The 25,388-nt window shown below is 41.2% G+C and overlaps 2 protein-coding genes across 2 annotated transcripts; both read right to left on the bottom strand.

Annotated features, from left to right (window-relative positions):
- Nucleotides 1–9,999: 9,999 nt before the first annotated feature.
- LOC136065696 (uncharacterized) lies at nucleotides 10,000–11,665 on the bottom strand. The gene is made up of 3 exons (XM_065769232.1): nucleotides 10,979–11,665; nucleotides 10,207–10,903; nucleotides 10,000–10,040 (listed from the first exon to the last, which is right to left on the bottom strand). The coding sequence occupies exons 1-3, from the start codon at nucleotides 11,663–11,665 to the stop codon at nucleotides 10,000–10,002; spliced, it is 1,425 nt and encodes a 474-aa protein (XP_065625304.1).
- An 11,076-nt stretch (nucleotides 11,666–22,741) lies between these two features.
- LOC136065695 (uncharacterized) lies at nucleotides 22,742–23,701 on the bottom strand. The gene has a single exon (XM_065769231.1). The coding sequence runs from the start codon at nucleotides 23,699–23,701 to the stop codon at nucleotides 22,742–22,744; it is 960 nt and encodes a 319-aa protein (XP_065625303.1).
- Nucleotides 23,702–25,388: the final 1,687 nt, after the last annotated feature.

Genomic DNA, 25,388 nt, shown 5'->3' with positions numbered 1-25,388 from the left:
CTCAACTGCTTACATTCATGACATAAAGATACAGGTTGTAGGCAATGTCCCCCCAAATTACTATAATGTACATTATGCATTTCTTAATACCTTATTCTTACTATAATGTACACATTTTTTCCTTCATGCATATACCACTTTGACTCCTGTGGAACCACAATGTCCACAAGATTACTAAGCATAATATATATTCGAAGTAGAAACTTGAGCCTGGTCTTAAATATTGAGACTAATCAGATTTGATTTGGCTGGCCAAAAGTCTAGTCTTGATCGATCTTAAAGAATCACAATGCATATGCATGTTTTTGCTACCTTCTCATTTTATGCTGGTAATTATAATTCAAAGGTAACCTTAAATATAAAGGTTGCACATGTATAGTCTATTTGAAAGTAGAAAATCTCTTTGAACCTTTGGAACAGAATTTTGCTACCTTCTCATTTGAGTTTTTTGTACTTGTTAAAATCTTTTAACAAATGCATTTCTAATAGTTCAAGAATGAGCTAGGTCTAATTTATTTAATAGCTTTAAGGTGTATTTCTTTTGTCTGTTTGGTCATATTGATTGATGGTAATAGATTAAAGAAAAATACTGACAATTGTAATTGGGATTACTAGCTGTTGATGCTCATATTGGAAAAAAAGCCCAATAGCAGGAAGAAGCCCAACAATAAGGGAAGAAAAGAGTTAGTGAATTGAAAAAAAAAAAAAAAAACATTAAGCCCAAGTAGCAGGAATAATGGATTCTAGGCTTAGAAAATAATAAATGGGCCTTAAAGGAAGCAAGTGGGCCTAAAGGAGCCCAAAGAAAAAATTAGTAAATCCATGGGCATTATGGATAGCAAGATGAGCCAAAAAAAACCTGAAGTAATGAAGTAAGTGAGTAAGGGGTTGATGGAAAGCACATGAACTCCAAAAGTAAATGATATGATAATTGGGCCAGAGAAGCTCAAAAGAGTTAGCAAAAGCCCATAGGAATGCAGAATTAGAATGGGCTAAGGATGCCTAAGAAAGAAGAAATGGGTCGAGGAAGCCCATGAGCAATGGAATGGGCCAAGAAAGCCTGAAGTAGCATGAATGTAAGCCCAATGACAATATTGGGTCACTGTAATAAAGTAAAGGAAAAGCATACAACAGGCCCAAAAGAAGGCCCATAAGCATGGATCAAATAACACCACAATAGGACTAACTAGATAGCACAGCAAGAATGCTAGTAAGTCTACAGAAGGAGCAAATAGTGGGTTAAAGAGATAAAAACCCACAATCAAGCAAGGCCTAGCCCTTGAAGGAAGCAAGCTATAAAAGATGAAGGTTCAAAAACTAGTTCACGCCACAAGTGGACAAGAATGAGCGGTAGAACACATAGACGAGCCTTTAAGCCATGGCAAACGCATGAGCAGCAGACAAGCTTTGGACGTACACGAAAGTAGAGCACGCACAAGGCTCAGGCACCACTAACCTGTACCCAGCCAATACAGGAGTGGTGGGCCATGGGTTAAAGGTAAGAGAGGATATGGTCTAGTGGTGGGGAGAAGGGGGAGCCTATTTAGGGGTTCCTGCTCAAACTCTTTTGGGAGAAATGTCCTACTGGGATGACAAACTACCCAAAAGAGAGAAGGATGAGTTGGAACCACTAGGTACATGCCATGAGGGATAGTGAGAGAGAACACCCACCCTTATCTGGATAGGAATGCCACGGTGAACAAGCAAACAAAATAGATTTTTTTTTTTTTTGGTAATGGGATGTGGCACGGCCAACACAGGTAAATGGTAGTGGCTGGGCAGCTGACAAACTAGTGGGTGGTCTAGAAGGACACCCACACCCAGACAAAAGTGGTTAAAGGGTAAAACAATAAAAAATCAACCATGACAGGCAGTATATAAGGAGCCTCCGCAGTGCACAGTAAAGGAGGCATGAGAGGAATCACAATCACAACAATATCATAACAACAACAAAAATACGGAAGTGAAAAGAAAGAAGATGGTGGAAAACATAGTATTAAACTTAGAAAAAGAGCGTTAGAAAAAAAATGGAGAGAGGAGGATGGTAGGCACGCATAAATAGACTAATCCCTTTTCTCCCTCTAAAAGTCTCCCCTCTGTTAAGGATTGAGAATTTTGGGCAAAGCCATTCAGGCCCATTCTCTCAAAGTGGATAATTTCTACAGCAAGATCTTCCTGCGAGGTTGCCCACATTAAGAAGGTGGTTCCCTCCTCGGTCTTAATTCTGTGATGCAACTGAGCACGACCGACTAACCATTTCTTCCTTGATTTTATTGATTAAGTATCAGTACTACTTATCTTTTATCTTTGCCATTTCATTTATAATGCATTTCTTGTTGTTGTCCTGTTCCCTATCTTAATTAAAACTCCTTTACTTATTTTGTCTAGCGGCAAGTGTGTTTCCTTTATTATTGTTATATTGTATTTATCTGCCATAACTCTTTTGTAATAGCTTCATTTGTTATGGGCATGTAACCAAAGTTTCAGCAAAAGGGCCTTAGTTTGTGCACAAGCCGGTTTGAGGTGAGTTGCAATCAAACTGGTCCCAACTCTCCAATTCAGAACCTTTGGGCCGTAGTGTGGTAGGAGGCAGCCCAGCCCATAAATCTCAAAAAGGCCCACCACACTAGCCAACCTGTGTGTGTGACTAATGAACTCTAGCTAAAATCGCACTTCCTTGTTATAGTCTTGTGGTGGAGTAGTGGATTATAGAAATGGATTATAAGAGTACTAGTTAGAGCAGAAAAGGTAATTAAAGAAGTTGATGAGGCTGAGTGCAGCTAACAACCAATAAAAAAGATCAAGTCTATCCTTGTTGAAGTCATTGTCACTAAGCCATCCACCGCTTGAAGAACTTGAGGTAATTTTGTTCACTAGGGAAACAAGGAGTGAGCTTAAATAGGAGTGGGAATGTGGAGGTTCCCCCAACATTTGTGCTTTTAAGTCCACCCCTTTTCATCTTTCAATGAGTCGCCATTTCTTCTGTTGTGATATATTACCAACAATTCAAACAATCTCTCCTAGTAGGAGTAGGTCCATACGCAAGTTTACATTTTATTTATTTATTTTAATTTTTGGCCAAATCCATTCGCAAGTCTAGTCAAGTTATAGTTAGATTGAATCACCTTTGATTAGAATTGAGGTTGATAGCATGGTTTCTTTTTTTTTTTTTTGGTTTGAATATATACTAATTGATTTTAATAACTAAATATATAAAAATATTAATTGTTTTACTGTATGGTGTGATTATTTATCACTGGCAACATCATCACTGGGCTGCTTACCTTTAGTTGTGTTAATTATTTATTATTCATATTTGTAGTTGTAATTGCATTGATTTTGTGAGGGAAAAAGGCCCAATTTAACATAGTGGGCCGAGAGCCCATATGAGGACTACTGTGCGATCGAGAAGAAGGAGATGGTAAGGGTAAGGCCCATCTGGAAGAGGGACCTTCAGAGGGAAAAGTGATTACAATCCGAAGAGGTTGCCTTCTATCCGAAGAGGTTATATTCCTCTGACACGAATAGTATGGATTAATTGAACGTATAAAAGGTCAAGATGATCTTCCGAGAACTCCTCCTGATCAAGATAAGCTCTGAGTACACTTGGAGACGATAAGGATGAAGAAATATCTAAAGGGAAAGCTGCTACCATCGTATTTAATGCTCTGCAGCAACTTTTCTGGTTGCATTTATGTGGAAAAGACCCCTGAACAGTGTATCCTCACCTACCGCCACTCATACAGAGCTAAAAGAGATGCTTGACATGACATATATTCAAGTAGACTCACGGATGAGGTACAAGTGGACGATGGAGATGAGGAGAAGGGAGGTTATATAAAAGAAAGAAGCTCCTAACGAAAAGGGAGGGAGGAAGAAAAGAATAAGAACTTTGCTGTAACCCTAAGATCTATATTCATCGGATAATCAATAATATAGCTCTTCGGATATCCATTCTTTACATGTAAATTCATGTTGGTTTGTGCTTGAGGGTTGTGATTCATTGTTGTTGATCCCATACTCAACCTAGCTCTTTCACCCATACTCTACAAATTCATTGTTTTGGGCTTAGGTCACAAATCCTAACCCTACAATTGGTGCCGTCTGTGGGGAGAGCTTGAGTGTAAGGGGAAGCAGCAGCAGTTGGTTATGGCTGAACCAGGGCAACAACCGGCATAATCTGGGGCGTTTCAACATATAGACCCCTTTCTCAATTTGAAGCGGAGACAAGACCGTGAAGGCAGTGTGCATACTACACACACTGAACGAACTTAACCTCGTGGCAGAAGTCATGTTTCTCATGCAGAGAAGAACAGCATGCAAATAGAGATTGAAAGGACACTGTATTGACTGCTTGAGCATTTGCTGAGCCTGACTGCCCAGCGAAATCTCTCCTCGACTTATTGTTGTTGTAACGATCCGACCTGAAGTCCTTCCTGTCCTGGGGGATAACCTTATCCTTACCCTTCCCTTGCTGTTGATCTTCTTCAACCCTTTTATATTTTTCAATACGGTCCATAAGTTGACGCATGTTACTGACAGGCTTGCCGGACAAGGATGTCCTTAAACCATGATTAGTGGGGAGACCCAGCTTAAACGTGTCTAAGGCCATTGCATCAAAATTGCCCTCCATATCGTTAAACATTTCCCAATATCTATCCGAAGACGCCTTAAGGGATGCACTTTCACGCATGCTCAAGGATAGCAGAGAAGACAAGGGCCTGGAAAAGATCAAGAACGAATCATTCTTTAGGCGGTCGAGTAAAATGGTAGGGAACCCTAAGAGACATAACCACAATCTCTATTATCAATACCACCAAAACCATGGGCATGCCACTGAAGACTGCAGAAGTTTGTGGGATCATTTGGACCAATTGGTCCGTGAAGGCAGGTTGAGGCACCTTTTGCACCACTCTAGTGGCCGAGGAGGTCAAGTGAACTTTGAGTCCGAGAAGAGAGATTCTACGAAACCTCCATTAGGTACTATTAACGTCATTTTCGCAGTGCCAGGAAGAACAGGGTCCTGGCCGTCCAAAGTTATGTCAGTGGCTCGGCTACTAGCAGGGGATATTGGCCGAGGTCCGAGGAGCTCTAGACAGGCTGTCCCGCCCATTTTAGGCTTTTCGGACGAAGATAAAGCTGGGACCATTCAACCTCACGACGATGCTTTGGTAGTCACACTCAGGATCGGAAGATATGATGTGAAGAGGGTGATGGTAGACTAGGGTAGCGCGGTGGAGATTATGTATCCTGACCTCTTCAAGGGGCTGAACCTCAGGCTTGATGACTTAACTCCATACTGTTCTCTCCTAGTCAGTTTCGAGGGAAGGATGATCACCCCGAAAGGACAGATACGGCTGCCCGAACAGACTGGCTCAGAAGTAGTTGAAGTGGACTTCATTGTTGTAGATGTTTATTCCCCTTATACGGCAATTGTAGCCAGACCTTGGTTACACACGCTAGGGGCTATTTCCTCCACTCTGCATCAAAAAGTCAAATATCCATCCGAAGGGCGCGTTTGTGAAATTCGCGGAGATCAATCCTCGGCTAGGCAATGTTTGGTGGCTGTCATACGACACGAGCCTGAGACTGAATATTCAGCCAGGGCGAAGGGAGACCTATAGCAGTTAAGGGGTCGGTTATCACCCGTCGAAGATCTTGATGAAGGCGCTAAATGCGAGGACTTGGTGCAGATTTTAATTGGGAACAATCCTAAAAGATACTTTCAAATTGGGTCTCAGATGCCTCAACCAGAGAAGGAAGAGCTAATTGATTTCCTTAAAAGAAATATTGACGTATTCACCTGGAGTACTTATGAAGCCCCAAGAGTGGATCCGGAGTTCATTTGCCATCATTTGAGGGTTAACCCACTGAGTGTACCCAAGAAGTAGCCTCCTCAGCGGCCATCCAAAGAGCATGCGGATGCAATCAAAGAAGAGGTGATGAAGCTCAAATAAGCTGGGGCTATTAAAGAAGTTTTTTACCCCAAATGATTGGCAAATACTGTGGTGGTAAAGAAGAAGAGCGGAAAGTGGCGAGTTTGTGTGGACTTTACGGACTTGAATAAGGCTTGTCCTAAGGATCCTTTCCCTATGCCGAAGATTGATCAATCAGTAGATGCTATTGTCGGCCATCCTCGGATGAGTTTCTTAGATGTTTTCCAAGGTTACCATCAGATACCGTTAGCCCCAGATGACCAGGAGAAAACTGCTTTTATTACCCCCATTGGTAATTACCATTATAAAGTGATACCATTCGGTCTGAAAAACACAGGTTCTACTTATCAGCGGATGATAACCAAGATATTTGAATCATAATTGGGCAAAAGCGTTGAGGTCTATATAGACGACATGGTGGTAAAAAGCAAGGTTATTTCTGAGCATGTGAAGGACCTTGATAACGTTTTTGAAACCCTGAGGAGACATAAGTTGCGCTTGAACGCCTCGAAGTGCTCATTTGGTGTGGGATCAGGCAAATTTTTGGGTTACATGGTAACGCACAGGGGAATTGAGGTCAATCCCAATCAGATAAAGGCTATTCAAAATCTGCAGCCTCCTCAAAATCCGAAAGAGGTTCAGAAGTTAACAGGGATGGCAGCTGCTTTAAACCGATTCATCTCCAGGTCCGCAGATAGGTGTAAACCATTTTTCTCGCTAATCAACAAGTGGAAGGGATTTGAATGGACTGAAGAATGTGTCTCAGCTTTCCAACAACTTAAAGACTACTTGGCTCGGCCACCAATTATGTCTAGCCCTTAACTAGATGAGGTCTTATTTGCCTATATCGCAGTGGTTCCCCATGCTGTAAGTCTAGTACTGATAAGAGTGGATCAAGGTATACAAAGGCCAGTTTACTATGTAAGTAAGTCTTTACATGAGGCCGAGATCAGATACTTGCCATTGGAAAAAGCTATTTTGGCAGTAGTACTTGGACCACGAAAATTGCCTCACTACTTCTAAGCACATACTGTCGTTGTGCTCACGCAACTCCCACTTAAGACAGTACTTCGAAGTGCCGACTACACGAGGAGGATATCCAAGTAGGGCACTATCCTAGGAGCTTTTGATATCAAGTATATTCCTCGCACTTCAGTGAAAAGGCAGATCCTTGCGGATTTAGTGGCCGAGTTCACGGAGCCCAGTTTAGAAGAAGTAACGGCAAAAGAGACATGGATGGAAAATCAATTGGCATGATTTCTCAACAAGATCATGCCCGTTGGTGTATGTAGACGGCGCTGCGAATCGGAAAGGTTCTGGAGTAGGGCTAGTCTTGATATCTAGAATCATCATTGAAAAGTCATTAAGGTTGGATTTCGGTGCGACCAATAACGAGGCAAAGTATGAAGCCTTATTGATGGGAATGTCTATGGTCCGAAGAATGGGAGGAAAGGCCGTGGAGTTGTTCTCAGACTCAAGATTAGTTGTGGGCCAAGTACAGGAGGAGTTTGAAGCGAAGGATGAAAGAATGCAAGAATACTTGAATCGAGTCAAACGTCTGCAGGCGGAATTCAAAATTTTCAGCTTGCTACATGTTCCTAGAAGCAGTAACGCGCATGCAGATTCTTTGGCCACACTAGCCACCTCCTCGGATCAAGACTTGCCGAGAGTTATCCTAGTCGAGGATTTCCATGAGCACACCGGGACAGGAGGGGATGCAGTCCGAGTCCACCAAATCCAAGATAGTTTCTACTAGATGGACCCTATAATCAAATTCTTGAAAGATGACATTTTGCCGGAAGAGCAGGGAGAGGCTGACAAAATCCGAAGGAAGGCTACCAGATTCTGGTTGTCCGAAGACCGAAAATTATATAAACGATCCTACTCAGGACCATACCTATTATGTATTCATCCAGAGACGGCTAAGTCGCTACTAGAAGAGTTGCATGAAGGAATTTGTGGGAGTCACACTGGAGGTAGGTCGTTGGCCCACCGAGTCATTACTCAAGGGTATTGGTGGCCGAACATGCAAAAAGAAGCCCATAATTATGTAAAGAAGTGCGATTAATGTCAGCAATTTGCGCCAAACATACACCAACCAGGTGGAGTCCTTAACCCACTATCTATTCCGTGGCCGTTTGCACAGTGGGGTTTGGATATAGTGGGTCCATTCCCAAAGGCCTCAAGAAATAGGAAGTACCTTCTGGTCGGCATTGACTATTTCACCAAATGGGTCGAAACTGAGCCTCTGGCCAATATCCGGGACGTAGATGTGCAAAGATTTGTATGGAAGAATATCATTACACGTTTCAGAGTTCCTCATACTCTCATCTCGGACAACGGCTTATAGTTCGACAGTAATGTATTTCGGAGTTATTGTAGCAAACTGGGAATCACGAATAAATACTCTACCCCTTCCTATCCTCAGGGGAATGGGCAGGTTGAGGCAGTTAATAAAGTCATAGTTAATGGATTAAAGAAGAGATTGGACGACGCGAAAGGCAAGTGGGTTGAAGAGTTGCCACATGTGCTTTGGGCTTACAGAACTACACCTCGCAGATCTACTGGAGAAACTCATTTTTCGATGACTTATGGCGCTGAAGCTATCATTCCTTTGGAAACGGGGTTCCCAACTCTAAAAACTAGCTCGTTCAGTCCGACCAGCAATGATGAACTCCTAGAAGCAGGCTTGGATTTGATCAAAGAAAGAAGAGAAAATGCAATGGTTCGGCTGGCGCATTACCAGCAGAAACTCAGGCAGGGCTATGATGCCAACGTAAAGCTAAGACCCCTAGAACCCGGTGATTTGGTACTCAGGAAAGTCGTTGGCACTGCGAAAAACCTAGCTTGGGGGAAATTGGGACCAAACTGGGAGGGACCATATCGCATTACTTCAGGAGTTGGCATTGGGGCATATTTCCTAGAGGACTTGGATGGTCATGTAATACCACGCCCCTGGAATGTAAATAACCTCAAAAGGTACTATTATAATTGAATCATTTCTTTATTCACTATGATAACTTGTCATCTTTATTTGTTCTCTAAGTGTTTAAACTTAAATCCAATCATGCCTGTAGTTCTCGAACCAGATGATTTGGATTAGTTAACACTCCTTATCAGTTCTCTAAGTGTTTAAACTTAAATCCAATCATGCCTGTAGTTCTCGGACCAGATGATTTGGACTAGTTAACACTCCTTATCGGTTCTCTCAATGTTTAAACCTAAATCCAATTATGCCTGTAGTCCTCGGACCAGATGATTTGAATTAGTTAACACTCCTTATCGGTTCTCTAAGTGTTTAAACTTAAATCTAATCATGCCTGTAGTCCTCGGATCAGATGATTTGGATTAGTTAACACTCCTTATTGGTTCTCTAAGTGTTTAAACTTAAATCCAATCATGCCTGTAGTCCTCGGACTAGATGATTTGGATTAGTTAACACTCCTTATCGGTTCTCTCAGTGTTTAAACTTAAATCCAATCATGCCTGTAGTCCTCAGACCAGAAGATTTGGATTAGTTAACACTCCTTATCGGTTCTCTAAATGTTTAAACTTAAATCCAATCATGCCTGTAGTTCTCGGACCAGATGATTTGGATTAGTTAACACTCCTTATCGGTTCTCTAAGTGTTTAAACTTAAATCCAATCATGCCTGTAGTCCTCGGACCAGATGATTTGGATTAGTTAACACCCCTTAGTTATTCTCCCTAAGTATTTAAACTTAAACCCAATCATGCCTGTGACCCTCGGACCAGGTGATTTTTAGTTAGTTAGTACTTTTATGCTGTTATTAATACTGAAGGTTATTTTTAGAATAAATCTTGCCTGACATTATTAACTGTGTTTAATATCAACTCCAACCTATGCTAACATTCCTAGTGTACATGCAAAAATATCTATCCAACTTTTATAATACTTGTTATGATCATCACTTAACAGTAACCTTTATGTACTGTCCTCTTCGGAATCAATTTTAGTTATATATATTATCAGCAAGATAGAGTGATTATGTTTGCCTATATTACCATAATTACAAAGTAAAGTTACTTGTAGCAAAGGTAAATCATATGGTATGCAACAAATACACCAAAAGTAAAAGAGAAACTGCTTCATTGATTAAAATAGGATAGTTTACAATCCTTTACGTAAGAGGAGAACAATAGTAAAAAAAAAAAAAAAAAAACTAAAAAACTAAAGTCTAAGTGCCTAAGCTTCTGTTGGGGCCTGGTCCTTGGGCTCTGAGGATGTTTTTTTTCTTCCAAGCCCTCACCCATATCCTTAGGTGGCTCAGCGGGGGTGCTCTGATCACCTGGCTGGCCAGAATCCTTGGGAGGCTCAAGGGTGATTGGGGGAGCTTGGCTGACCAAAAGTTGCTCCGAGACCTCTAGGAGTTGTGTTGGACGAGGGGGATCAGACTCTGGGAGCTCTCGGATGTCTGGATCATAATAAATGCTCTTAGGCAGCCTCAGCTCTGAGTCACCAGACACCCCAGCAGCATCTAGCGCCTTGCCCCATGTCATATCACAGTAGTCTCGGGCGACTGAAGCAAATTGCTCAATAAGTCCCTTTTCGGTTGCCTCTACTCCCAGTTGGTAGGCTGCTTTCTTTTCGGCCTTGGTCGCCTCTTTGGCCAGCTGAGCATCCCTCCGAGCCTGCTTGGTAGCCTCCTTAGCCTTCTGGAGTTTGGCGTGAAGTTCCTTCACAAGAGCTTTCTCAAATGCCAGATTGTTCTGAGTGTCATTCAGCAGCTTGCGTTGGGCTTCGGCCTGGGTCTCAGCATTTCTAAGACCAACATTGAGGCTATACCTTTCCTGGGTCACCCCTTTTAGCTGGTCCGAGATCTGAGAGACCTCCTCCTTTAGGCTGCCCAGTGCCTTTTCCGCCTCGAACCTAGAGTGGGCCTCTGCTTGGGCTTCAACGTAGGCTTTTCGGTTCCACTCTTCGGCCACGAAGACTTGCTGTGTAATCTAAACAAGTAATAGAGTAAGCATAAAATATAGGAAATTAATATGCCAACCGAAGAGCCGGATAAGCACGCTTACCATGGCCAGGTCCCTCTTCAGGGACATGAAAAGATCATACTGGTTGAAGCGCCTGTATGACTCCATGTCTCGGGGGAGGAGCAGTGGTTGCTCCAAAGCTTCAGCTATCAGCCCCACTCTACCCCCGTCATAGTTCCTAACAGAGGTCTCCCAGAAAAAAGGAACACCATCTAGTTCCAGTCTAGGAGACCACGTGCGTGGCCCTCGGCGCACGTTGGCCACAGGAGGCTCCTCCCTGCTTTCCACAAACGAGGCCCTTTTGCTTCGGTGGTCCTTTACCACCTTCTGCTGCTTTGTGGTCTTTGGTGGTACCACCACCTCCCGCTCCTCAGGCTCGAGATGCCTCTTTTTCTTTAGGTCCGGTATTGATTTCAAGGCCGGATCAGGGACCTGAGGTGGGGGTGGGGGTGGAGGTAAGTTCACCACTGGCCGAGAAGTCCCCGTCCCTTTGGACTCAGCCTTATTACCCCTTTTCTTCAGTAGAAGCTTTAAATCAGACATCTCTTCTTCTTCCGAAGAGTCCTCAAGGAGTGTAGTTAGCAGAAGTGGTTGGCGGACACTAGATTGCTTGTCGGCCTCCTCCTCAAAATCTGTAGAGGGTATTACCTGTACCCCCCCTGAAACTTCCCCTTCAAATCTAAATTTGTCTATCTGTTCCTCTAGCGAGGTGGATGAAGAGCCGACCATTTCTCCTGCGACCACCGGTTCGAGGGGAACTTGTTAAACTGGTCAGATTAGCAATGGAATGCCCTGTGGGTTGGGGTGTGGAACGGGCTCAAGGTCGTATGGCGCTAAAAAGTGTCGCCGAGGGACATCTATTTGCCAAAGCCGGTGATCACCTTATGTAATGGCGTTGCTAGCCGGCTGGATGTCTGCTTTCTTGGGCGTATAGCCGAGTATAAGTGGGATGGACCGGAGTTGTTCGTCCTCACTCACGAATATTTTTTAGCGTAGTAGATAATTAAGGGCGGGGGTGTTGATAAGGCTAAGCCGAGGAGCAGTATGTGCCTTATCTGTAAACAAACAAACAAACAGATCCGGTCAGGAGATTGAAATATGATGGCATAAAAAACAGGTTACGAAAAATGAAAATCCTAAGACTATTGTTAGAAATCCTAAGTCTAGGAAGTCACACCTGGCTCTCCTGGCTCGGTCGGACAGTGTAGACCATCATGCCATGCGCCTGAGACGATTAAATAGTCATCTTTCATCCCTTTATTCGATTTGGGAAAGCAGGAGAATAATCTAACGATATCGGATCGGAATTTGAGGTAGTATCCCGCCCCTTTTTGGCTATGACATTCATACATGTATGCCAAGTCATGCTAGGTCAGCCTTAATCCTAACTGTTGGTTCAAGGCATCGATAGCTCCCAGTATCCTAAAGGTGTTGGGCGCGCACTGCTCAAGAAAGAGCCTGTGGTTGCGGAGGTAGTTCAAGGTGATGGAACCCATTGGGAGGGTCATTCCCCCTTCAATGAAGGCTATCATTGGGATTACGACCTCTCCCTCTCTTCGGGCCGTTAGTATCCACTCCGGATGGCAATATCTCAGATTCACCCCCCACGGTATACCATAATTTTGCTTAAATTCCTTTATCAACACCGGACTATCGACGAGATGTTGGAATTTGCCCATTCTTAGAGAATGATTGAACCAGTGGACAGGAAATGGGTTTCGAAGGTAGAAAATACTAGCCGAGAAGAAAATAAAGGACCAAGAGGTGCCGAAACTTACACAGACAAGAGTGGAGGATAATCCCTGGACTCGAAATGGACTCTTGGGGGATCTTGGAGGAAAAGAACACAGAAAATTGAAGAAGCTTGAAGGGTTTTGAATGAAGGAGCTCCCTGGGTATTCTGAGGATGCGTAAAGTAAAGAAAAATAACCTCCCCTGAGGGTTTATATACGGGGACAGGTGAAGGGGTGTAATTCATCCCGTCCAAATCCCAAAGAAGAACCCTGTCCGTTGGATTAACAACCCACCGTTGGATGCAAAAGATAAAGCGCCGCCTAGAGTAATTAATACAACGCTTTGGAAATTCGGAACTGACAGCAGCAATAATGAAACGCTCGTCTCTATTCTCGCGCGCGTGTAAACTGGGGTAGTTGCGATTTCCCTCCCTTAAATTTCTTTATTTTTATTTCTTTTTCCTTACGTGGCAGATCAAAATCTTATTCTTTCTCCTCGGATGCGAGGGAAAAATTAAAATTTTGAGGGGCTATTGTAGGGGGAAAAATGCCCAATTTAACATAGTGGGCCGAGAGCCCATATGAGAACTACTGTGCGACCGAGAAGAAGGAGATGGTAAGGGTAAGGCCCATCTGGAAGAGGGACCCTCAGAGGGAAAAGTGATTACAATCCGAAGAGGTTGCCTTCTGCCCGAAGAGGTTATATTCCTCTGACGCGAATAGTATGGATCAATTGAACGTATAAAAGGTCAAGATGATCTTCCGAGGACTCCTCCTGATCAAGATAAGCTCTGAGTACACTTGGAGACGATAAGGATGAAGAAATATCTAAAGGGAAAGCTGCTACCACCGTATTTAATACTCTGCAGCAACTTTTCTGGTCGCATTTACGTGCAGAAAACCCCTGAACAGTGTATCCTCACCTACCACCACTCACACAGAGCTAAAGGGGATGCTTGGCATGACATATACTCAAGTAGACTCACAGATGAGGTACAAGTGAACGATGGAGATAAGGAGAAGGGAGGTTATATAAAGGAAAGAAGCTCCTAACGAAAAGGGAGGGAGGAAGAAAAGAATAAGAACTTTCTTGTAACCCTAAGATCTGTATTCACCGGATAATCAATAATATAGCTCTTCGGATATCCATTCTTTACGTGTAAATTCATGTTGGTTTGTGCTTGAGGGTTGTGATTCGTTGTTGTTGATCCCATACTCAACCTAGCTCTTTCACCCATACTCTACAAATTCATTGTTTTGGGCTTAGGCCACAAATCCTAACCCTACAGATTTGTTTTGTGTGATTTTATGGATTTTCTTTGATAACCTTTTTTTTTTAGTTATAGATTCTTATTGTTTGTATTTTGAAAAATGAACAGAGACAAAGATGACTAATGATGAAAGAGATATATTCATTCAACGAAAACGTAAAAGAACATCAAAGGATGAATTTCAAATCCAAATCCAAATTTAGGCATCCAAACAATGGAATTTCAAATGATAAATTTCAAATCCTTCTTTTGTTTAAAAAGACCCAAACAAGGAATTTTAAAATTTTCAAGGGCATTTTAAATCAATAAATTTCAAATCCAATTCCAAATTCAAATCTAAATGTTGCCATCCAAACACAACCTTAGTACATAGTATAATATCTTCTAAACCATTAGAAAAAAAAAAAAAAAATCTAGTAGTATAATTTAGGGATTAAAGAAAAGAACAATACAGATTTTTCTTTCCTAAAGAACAATCAAATTGACCTTAGACAGTTAGACTTCCGCACTGATTTTTGGTGCTTAATTTTTATTTTTATTTATTTTTATTTTTAGAAATAACTTGAAGAAAAAATGAAATCCACCATAAAAGGAGTTATCAATTTTGGCACTCATAATTTTTTTGATAAGTAATTAGGCACTTATAAGTTAATATTGATCATCTGTTTTCATTGTCCATGAACTTGATGGTCTACTTGGTTGGGTGAAAAAGAGATGATAGAAAATAAAAGTTTTTCTTTGTTTGGGATGGTGAAAAAGAGGTTGGAGTTTTTCACTTAGGCCCACCAAAAACCTTCTCTCTTCTTCTTCTTCTTCTTCTTCTTTTTCCCTATTTGGGAGAAAAAGTAGAAAGATTTTATTTTTTGGTTTAAGTTGAAATTTATTATTTTGCCCAATTTTTTTTATCCTCCCCTTAATAAGGATATAACAGTAAATTTATTTAAATAACAATTTCTATCATTTCACTTTTTCATCACTTCTACCAAACACGTATAAGAGAAAATTAGAATTTTTAATCCTTCAAGTTTTTGTCTTTCTTCTATTAATATTTTCTATCCTCTCACGTTTCCATTATCCCAATCAAATGGACTATATATATATATATATATATATATATAATTTTTTTGGAGTTTTATTTAGAGTTAAAATAAGAAAAGATTGGTATAATTTCTCTTCTTTACTTGTTTTGCTTAAAATGGTTAAAGGTACAATTATATTTAAAAAGAAGTGAACTCTAAAAGATTATACTTACTAAAATAAATAATTAACTGGGAAAAAAGATAAGCTAAACACACACTGCTGACTTAGACTAATTAGAAGCTGACACATAAATATTAGACTAATTAGAAGTTGACGCATAAATATTTATGTTTCAACATTTTGATGGACTTAAAAAAATTAAAGAGAAAGTTAAATTTCAAAATAAAATGATAAAAGTTTATTCTGAAAGATTGTTAATGGTTGTTGGGTTTTAGACCCCTAAATATTAAACCAAGTTTTAAGCCAAGTGATTATTTTGTCAAATTATGAATGTTTCTTCATTTAAGTCACAATCATATACATGAATAACAACAAAATCATTGAAAAATAATTGCACATACAATAATGAAAAAAGAGAAAAGAAAATGCAAAAAGAGAAAAGAAAATCTTGATTTTTTATTTATTTTTTGGGCAACCAACCATGTTATTTATAGGAGAAGAACATTTTTTTTTTTTTTGAAAAGAAGGAGAAGAACATGAACATTCATGCTCAGGGGAACACGTTTAAAAAAAAAAAAAACAATGAAAGAATTTTTTTAATTAGATTAATTTTTTAAAAAATCATAAACTTAGGGCCCATTTGGTACGTGTATTTAAACAATAATTTTTAATTTTTTTAAAAATACGTGTGGGTGCAAAAGTATGTGAAAATATGTGTAATGTTTTTTAAAAACTGAAAATATATGTACTAAACGGGCCCTTAGAGTTTTGTTTTTGTTGTTGTTTTTTTTTACGTGACTCTTTTTATATTAAAATTCAGATGTGGCACTTTTTAAATGCCAAATAATTTTTAAAAATATCATTTCAATGGTAATGTTAGCATATAGTGTGCTAGCGGTGCACTCCATCTGTCACATATTATATTTTCATCAGTGAGATGATAGGAGAGACTAAATTAAAAATGATTTTTGATTTTTAGGGACTAGAATAGGAGCTCAAAATAAGTGTGGACTAAAGTGAAAAATGATCCAATATGTAGGGACCAAAAAGATATTTTCTCCAAAAATACAAAATGAATAAAATTATGAAATACATAAGCTACAGTGCCTCCTAAATTTGGACAAGCACTTTAGCAAAATCCTATATTGCCTCATGGGTTCATGATCTGATGCAAGTGTTTTTTAAGCTTTATTATTGGCTAACTTTTGGGCCTTATGCTATTTTAGCATATATATGATGCAAATGCCCATAGTAGTTAGTACATAGTAGAATATCTTCTAAACCATTAGAAAAAAATCTAGTAGTATAATTTAGGGATTAAAGAAAATAAAAATACAGATATATATATTTTTTTCCTATAGAACAATCAAATTGACCTTAGACTTCCGCACTGATTTTGGGGTTTATTTATTTATTTTTATTATTATAAATAACTTGAAGTAAAAATGAAATCCATTATAAAAAGAGTTATCAATTTTGGCACTCATAATTTTTTTATAAGTAATTTGGTACTTATAAGTTAACATTGATCATCTGTTTTCGTTGTCCATGAACTTGATGGTCTACTTGGTTGGGTGAAAAAGAGATGATAGAAAATGAAAGTTTTTCTTTGTTTGGGATGGTGAAAAAGAGATATTTTTGCCAAAAATACAAAATGAATAAAATTATGAAATGCATAAGCTACCGTACCTCCTAAATTTGGACAAGTACTGTAGAAAAATCCTATATTGCCTCATGAGTTCATAATTTGATGCAAGTGTTTTATAAGCTTTATTGGCTAACTTTTGGGCCTTATGCTATTTTAGCATTTATATGATGCAAATGCCCTTAGTACATAGTAGAATATCTTCTAAACCATTAGGGAAAAAAAAAATCTAGTAATATAATTTAGGGATTAAAGAAAAGAACAATACAGATTTTATTTCCTATAGAACAATTAAATTGACCTTATACTTCCGCACTGATTTTGGGTGCTTTATATATATATATATATATATATATCACTTGAAGAAAAATGAAATCCACTATAAAAAGAGTTATCAATTTTGGCACTTATAATTTTTTTATAAGTAATTTTGGCACTTATAAGTTAACATTGATCACCTGTTTTCGTTGTCCATGAACTTAATGGTCTACTTGGTTGGGTAAAGAGATGATAGAAAATGAAAGTTTTTCTTTGCTTGGGATGGTGAAAAAGAGGTTGGAGTTTTTCACTTGGGCCCACCAAAAACCTTCTCTGTCTCTTTTTTTTTTTTTTTTTTTTTGTATTTGTATTTGTATTTGTATTTGTATTTGTATTTGTATTTGGGAGAAAAAGTAGAGAGATTTTATTTTTTTGGTTTAAGTTGAAATTTATTATTTTGCCCAATCTTTTTTATCCTCCCTTAATAAGGCTATAATAGTAAATTTATTCAAATAACAATTTTTATCATTTCAAATTTTCGTCACTTCTACCATACATGTATAAGAGAAAATTGGAATATTTTTAATCCTTAAAATTTTTGTCCTTATTCTGTTAGTATTTTCTATCCTCTCATGTTTTCATCATCCCAATCAAATGGATTATATATATATATATATATATATATATATATATAATTTTTAGAGTTAAAATAAGCAAAGATTGTGATAGAGTGCAAACTCGTCAGTCGAAGTCGAAGTAAATGTGTCCGGAAGCAAACCCTCGTCCCTGATAATATTGAAATGATAAAATAACCCTTTTCTGAATGATCACCGGTGTGGTGCCTGCCACAGAGCCTCCGATGCCAAAGTCAGTGCAAGAAGTTTTCTAAAAATGGGTGAATGTAGTTGTAAAGAAAAAGATCTCAGTAGTATATTTTTTTCAGTACCTGGTTCTTGGCAATGTGGGAGACTTTTATAGGCTCTCCTGGCTTCTAGCCGTTGGTGTAGTTATGGAGGTCTTAATGCTCCTTTTGGTAACGTCTGGGCCCTTTACTGTGCCATCATTGCCTCTCAACGGTTTGTACAGTTGTCCCAGTAACCGTCTCGGGCTTGATCGCTTGCATTGAATGGCTCGGATATCTTCGTCAGTAAAGTAGATAATTGACTCTTCTAGCCAGAGCTTTTATTTTGTCAGCATAGGTGGGATCGTCCAAGTGTACACGATCTCGTCATACTCGTCAGTTGATAGGTGGGATCGTCCAAGTGTACACGAGCTCGTCATACTCGTCAGTTGCCCCCTGATTCTGTGACCGTCACTTAAATGACGGTTATGGAATGTAAAGAGGTTTTTTTTTTTTTTTTTTTTTTTTTTTTTTTTTTTTTTTAAGTGTCGTTTGGGATTTCAGTACGCATTAAATATAATGCGGCGGCGTTTCACAAATCGTGGCATACGTGTCACGCGCTGGTGGGTGGAGTTAATGCCTTGATTTGGTGGGACTCTTGGGCTTCCCGCTGGTTTTTTTGCAGTTTCCCAAGGCTTTAATTAAAAACTTCTCCTTACTCACATTTTCAAAAAATCCCTCAATCATTTGCTTCGATTATCTTCTCCGGTGATCTCTTTCTACACCTTTTCTGCAAACCAACAAGTGGTGGTGTTCTTTTTGCAGCTGCTTCCTTGAGGTACGTTTTTCCTTTTCTTTTTGAGCTTTGCCTCCTTTTTTGTCTTGCTGCTATGTGTGGTTTCTGATTTATTCCTTTTTCCCCCTTCTTTTTTTATATGCCTGGTTTCTTCTGTATTTTTAGCAAGTGTTGCTTTCCTTGTGTTTTCATGGTTTGTAGCTCCGAAGTTAGAATAGACTGCCCCTCAATTTCCTTTTTGTTTGCGCGATTAGGGGATCTTTGGGAAATTTTCCCCATTTAGAAAATTTCGTTTTTGAGGGTAACTGTTTGGGCGTTGCGTTGGGCGAGTTATTGCCCTTGCTTCGTCAGTCGGTCGATTGGTTCGAGGGTTTAGTGAGAGAGGAAGGAACCATGTCTGAGGTTAGGTCTAGCGACCTCGATACTGGATTATCGTCAAGCAGTGATCCAGTGGAGGGAGGTTCGGTCGTTTCTCCCCTCGAGGGGTTAGGGCTTTTCACGCCCTTGGGAAGTGTGGTTTAGATGCGGATAATCTGGGTAGGTTCAAGGACAGGTTTCAATTTCCAGAGAGGGTTCGCGTTCGTCTACCTGGTGACGAGGATAGGGCCAGCCACTTTTTTCCGGGTGAGGTGTGTTTTTACGAGTCGGCCTTTATTTGCGGGCTTAGATTTCCGTCCACCCGTTCCTGATGGAACTTTTGCATCATTTCGGCATTGCTCCCGGGCAGCTCATGCCCAATTCGTGGAGAATAGTGATCAGTTGTATGGAAATATGGCTGGCTGCTAATGGAGATATGATCAGGATAAGTGAACTCACTTACCTGTATCGCTTGAAGGAGTCCAAAGAGTATGGTTACTATGAGTTAGTTCCCTGGACGAGGGATACTAGGATCGTGAGGGGTTTGCCTTCGTCCTTCAGGTATTGGAAATCCAGGTTTTTCTTTGTGTCGGGGGATGATTTTGAGACTCAATCCAGCGCGGATTGGGGTGATATACCAAGGTTGCATCGTCGGTGGGGGACCCCGGCTTTAGGTGCGTCAGTATTTCTATTCGTCGTTCTTGGTTTTGATTTCTCTGCTAATCTATGTTGCTGATCCTCATGCCCCCTTGTTGTGCAGTTAAGAGACGGCCCAAGCTCAAAAGCAGGCATAAAGAGCGCGTCGAGACTGCCATTGGTTACGCCCAGACGGTTGAGAGTTGGGACGACCTGGTAGACCCGCGAACCTTGGCTTTTTACAACCTCGGGCCAGATCCATCTCCTTACGTTCTACGTTCCATCGATATCGAAGGCAAGAAAAGTAAGTGCTGACCTCGTCAAGGTTTGACTTTTACCGGCACCCATGTGAACTTTTTCCTGACTGTTTCCTTTTTGCAGAAATGACGACCAAGTTCAAGAAGGATATGTACGCGAAGATGAGGGATAAGAAAGACGAGCCGCTGTCTAACATCGGGAAGAAGGCGGTGCGAGTCAAGGGAGTTGCTCCTACCGCCAGTCAAATGTTTCCATCAATCCCATTGTCTCCGTCACTGAGCAGACGATGACGGCCTCTCCGGCTACGTCAATCGAGGAGATCCCTACTCCGGCTTCGAAGAAGCAGCGGACATCGGGAAGGAGAAAGCTGACTCGCGCTCGTCAACGATATGGGATGACGAGAGGTTGGCCGTTGACCGGGCTCACGAAGTGGTGACGACGAACGACCTCAAGGTCTTCAAAGACGTGCCTTTCACCGAGGTTGCGTCTCGCCATATTCAGAGGCTTGTACAGGTAGAGTATTCTTCGTTCTGTCAAACCAAAGATTTTTTTTTTTATTTTAATTCAACTCCTTTTCTAGGTGCTGGGGAAAGTATTCACATTACTTCAGAACATCTCACGCAAGAGGCTAGGGTGGCGTCACTGACATCCAGGATGGAGATTCTGGAGAAGGAGAATTCAGAGCTGAAGAGGAACCTCGTCGAGTCCATGGACGCAGCCAATACTTCGAAGAGAAGGTCAAAACTTTATCTGCCGACCTGAGGGCTGAACGCCAGTTGAACTTGGAGAAGGACGAGCAACTCTTGAATGCTAAGGAGAGTTTGAAGACCATTGCTGCGAGATCTGTTGAGGCCTTTTAGACTACAGACGAGTACCAGACTGTCCTCTTCAGCTGGTACTTCAAAGGTTTTGAGCTTCTTAGAAGGTACCTCGTCAAGCATCCTTCCGGAGTGGATATGGAAAAACTGGACTTGGAAGAGGTGGACCAGGAGATGGCTGCCGACGAGATTGTCTCATCTTCTGTCATTCAGCCTGATGTTTCTGTAGATGTTCCTGCCGGGAGTGGTGCCAACGAGGATGCCCGTGGTGACGATGAAGCCTCTTGAACTAGATATCTGAAAATTCTCTTCCCTTCTTTTTTTTTTTTTTTTTTGGATGCCCTTCATGTTTGGGCCATCATGTAATTCTAATTTCTGAACAATCTTTCCGTTTATTTTGGGTTTTTGTTTGTAAAAACAATGATGATCTGTTCTAGGCCTTAATTAATATAGCTTTTCTGTTCTTGAGGCCATTACTTGCTTTGATTTAGTGACTTACCTCTTTTGGTATGAACTTTGCTTGTCCTCGACGCTATAATTTGTTCTCAAGGCCACCTTGGCCTTAAGTGACTAAACGCTCGCTTTAGGAAATTTTCCTTCGTCAGTACCTTACGTGCGTCAAGGCGTAATTTAGTTACTGAGCATAGGTTATTGTCGTCAGTAGTTTACATCCGTCAAAGCGGAATCTTACTACTTAGCCAATTTTTTTTTTTGGCTTTTCAATAACGTTGAACTTTGTCGTCAGTAGTTTACATCCGTCGATGCGGAATCTTACTACTTAGCCAATTTTTTGGCTTTTCAATGACATTGAACTTTGTCGTCAGTAGTTTACATCCGTCGATGCGGAATCTTACTACTTAGCCAATTTTTGACTTTTTAATGACATTGAACTTTGTTCGTCAGTAGTTTACATCCGTCACTGCGGAATCTTACTACTTAGCCAATTTTTTTTGGCTTTTGTTAGGTTCTTTGAGCGAGCCTGTTGCAACACAACATTAGCTGAATAATTTGTTTATTGAGAGTTATTGACGAATATGTTTCTAGATTACATCTACTGATGATATTTCTTCAAATGTTCAAGTTCCATGGTCTGGGAGCTTTCGCCCGTCGAAGGTTTCCCAGATGTAGCTTCCTANCATTGTAACAGTAGAGCCCTTGGCTCGTAATGAAGGCGGTTTTCTCTTGGTCCTCGTCAGCCATTTTTATCTGGTTATACCCGAGAACGTGTCCATGAATGTCAATAACTTGTGTCCGGCTGTAGAGTCTACTAGCTGGTCTATCCTTGGAAGAGGGAAGCTGTCCTTCGGGCAGGCCTTGTTTAGGTCCGTGAAGTCCACACACATTCTCCATTTCCCATTGGCTTTTTTTACTAGGACAACATTTGCAAGCCAATCTGGATAATATACTTCTCTGATGAAGCCTGCGGCCAAAAGTTTACTTACTTCGTCAGCAACAGCTTGGTCTCTCTCGGGTGCAAAGGTTCTTCGTCTCTGCTTAATGGGCTTCCTTCCTGGGTCCACATTCAGCCTGTGTTGGATGATTTCGGGAGATATGCCTGGCATGTCGTCATGGCTCCAGGCGAAGACGTCCATGTTCTCCCGAAGAAACTGTATGAGCTTTGTTCTCACTTCTGGATTGAGGGTCGTCCCTATTCTGGTTGTCTTGGTTGTTTCCCTTCGATGAGCTCCACTGTTTCTAGGTCTTCTGCTTTCGATTCTTCTTTTTCCTCTATAGTCCATGTGTGGTTTTCCTTGGCTGCAACTACAGCCTGGTAACACTCTCGAGCCAGAATTTGGTCTCCTTTAACTTCACCGATACCATTTTCTGTTGGGAATTTCACCTTCAGGCAGTAGGTGGATGTGGACGCCTTCCACTTGTTGAGTGCTGGCCTCCCAATAATGACGTTATATGACGAAGGACAATCTACTACCAGGAAGTCCATATGACGGGTCAATTGTCTCGGGTTTGTCCCTACTGTTATGGCCAGCGTCACTATGCCTTTGGGTATACTTTGTCGCCGCTAAAGCTGACGAGGGGGGAATTGAACGGACGCAGTCTCCCTGGGTCCAGTTTCAATTGCTGGAACGCTGGAAAGTAGATGATGTCAGCAGAACTGCCGTTGTCCACGAGGACCCTTTTTGTGTTGAACCCTTCTATAGTAAGCATGACGACCAAAGGGTCATTATGAGGATGTTTTACTCCTCGAGCATCGTTCTCATTAAAGGTCATATCTTGATCAGTTCGTCTGTGTTTTGGCGGGGGTTCCATGTGGACACTATTCACTTGTCGTCGGTATGTTTTCTTAAGTGACTTGAACGAGCCCCCTGTGATAGGCCCTCCTGAGATCGTCTGTATCTCCCCGATTACATTTTGGGGAGGTTGGGACTGGTGGTTTCCGTTCTTGGACGAGGATTCATGTTGGCATTTGTGTTCACCACGAAATTTGCTGTATTCTCCCTTCCTTATAAACTTCTGCAATTTCCCTTTTTGTATCAACTCCTCTATTTGTTCTTTGAGATCCCTACAGTCTTCAGTGTAATGGCCATGATCTTTGTGGAATCGACAATACTTACTCCTGTCACGGACGCTAGGTGACGAATGTAATGGTCGTGGCCATTTGAGGTAATGTTCATCTTGAATCTGTGTCAAAATTTTGTCAACAGGCATAACAAGAGGGGTGAATTTTACCGTCCGTGAACTTTTATCATCTTTCCTTCTGACTCCGTCATTATTTCGACGATCTGAACGATCTCGTTTTTGTCCTCTGCGGTCGTCTTCCCTTTTGTCCTCCGTTCTACCCTCGTCTCTGATAGCGGCCAATGCGTCCTCGGCGTTCATGTATTTCTGCGCTTTGAGAAGCATTTCAGCCATCGTTCTTGGGGGATTCTTCGCGAGTGAGCTGACGAGTTCCCTAGATTTCAGTCCTGCCTTGAAAGTTGTCAACTGTACCATATCGTCAGCCTCGTCCACCTCCAGAGTCTCCCTGGTAAAGCGCTTCACATACGACCTCAGTGTCTCCTTCTCTCCCTGCCTGATGGTGAGCAGGTGATCCGCGGTTCTCTTTGGTCGCTGTCCTCCAATAAAATGTCGCAGGAAAGCATTGCTCAGTTGCTCGAACGTGTCGATGGACGACCTTGGCAGTTTCGTGAACCATTCTCGGGCAGCCCCTTGAGTGTTGTTGGGAATGAGCGACACAGGATTTCGTCTGGGGGCTGCTGGAGCCCCAGGGTTGTTTTGAAAGTATTCAGGTGATCTTGGGGTCCTTCAGCCCATCAAAAGGCTCGAGCTGTGGTAGTCGGAACTTTGAGGGGACTGGACAATCGAGGACTGCCGTCGTAAATGGTGAGTCCGTCGCCCGAACCAGCCGATCCACGCTCCGCTCTGTTTTTTCTTTGATAGCATTCCTTAGTTCGTCCATCTCCCTCCTCATTTCCCTAAGAATTTCCGAATTTGGTTCGGCAGGAGCATTTGGCTCTCGATGGTCACTTCTTCTGCAACTATCCCCTTCACCTTCCTGATTTCCTCTCGACCGATTTTCCTCCTGCTGGAGTCGTTGCCTCATTTCCTGGTTTTGCTTAGTCAGTTCTTCAACTGTGGCTGCAAGGGCCTGGACTTGTTGAGCGAGGGCTACAGAATCTTGGTTGGACTCCATCCTGATATGAACAAGAATACGAAACTACTGTTTCGAGTTTTAACACGAAAGTGTGAAATTGATCCCCACAGACGGCGCCAAACTGATAGAGTGCAAACTCGTCAGTCGAAGTCGAAGTAAATGTGTCCGGAAGCAAACCCTCGTCCCTGATAATATTGAAATGATAAAATAACCCTTTTCTGAATGATCACCGGTGTGGTGCCTGCCACAGAGCCTCCGATGCCAAAGTCAGTGCAAGAAGTTTTCTAAAAATGGGTGAATGTAGTTGTAAAGAAAAAAGATCTCAGTAGTATATTTTTTTCAGTACCTGGTTCTTGGCAATGTGGGAGACTTTTATAGGCTCTCCTGGCTTCTAGCCGTTGGTGTAGTTATGGAGGTCTTAATGCTCCTTTTGGTAACGTCTGGGCCCTTTACTGTGCCATCATTGCCTCTCAACGGTTTGTACAGTTGTCCCAGTAACCGTCTCGGGCTTGATCGCTTGCATTGAATGGCTCGGATATCTTCGTCAGTAAAGTAGATAATTGACTCTTCTAGCCAGAGCTTTTATTTTGTCAGCATAGGTGGGATCGTCCAAGTGTACACGATCTCGTCATACTCGTCAGTTGATAGGTGGGATCGTCCAAGTGTACACGAGCTCGTCATACTCGTCAATTGGTATAATTTCTCTTCTTTACTTGTTTTGCTTAAAATGGTTAAAGGTACAATTATATTTAAAAAGAAGTGAACTCTAAAAAATTGTACTTACTAAAATAAATAATTAATTGGGAAAAAAGATCAGCTAAACACACACCACTGACGTAGACTAATTAGAAGTTGACACATAAATATTTACATTTCAACATTTTGATGGGCTTATAAAAATTAAAGAGAAAGTTAAATTTCAAAATAAAATGATAAAAGTTTATTTTGAAAGATTGTTAATGGTTGTTGGGTTTTAGACCCCTATATATTAAACTAAGTTTTATGCCAAGTGATTACTTTGTCAAA

The sequence above is a fragment of the Quercus suber genome, unplaced genomic scaffold (genome assembly GCF_002906115.3).
Source record: "Quercus suber isolate HL8 unplaced genomic scaffold, Cork oak 2.0 scaffold_1087, whole genome shotgun sequence".
Classification (NCBI taxonomy): Eukaryota; Viridiplantae; Streptophyta; class Magnoliopsida; order Fagales; family Fagaceae; genus Quercus; species Quercus suber.
The sequence above is the reverse complement of the archived record's forward strand: the minus strand, read 5'-3'. Positions and strand labels throughout refer to the sequence as shown.

Excerpts from the sequence above, each read along its gene's own strand:
- LOC136065696 (XM_065769232.1), bottom strand. The coding sequence starts at position 11,665 with ATGGTCGGCTCTTCATCCACCTCGCTAGAGGAACAGATAGACAAATTT. Across the intron at positions 10,904-10,978 it reads TGAAGAGGGACCTGGCCATG|ATTACACAGCAAGTCTTCGT; the intron begins GTAAGCGTGCTT and ends TTACTTGTTTAG. Across the intron at positions 10,041-10,206 it reads TGAGCCACCTAAGGATATGG|TTTCTCTTTTACTTTTGGTG; the intron begins GTGAGGGCTTGG and ends TCAATGAAGCAG.
- LOC136065695 (XM_065769231.1), bottom strand. The coding sequence starts at position 23,701 with ATGGTACAGTTGACAACTTTCAAGGCAGGACTGAAATCTAGGGAACTC.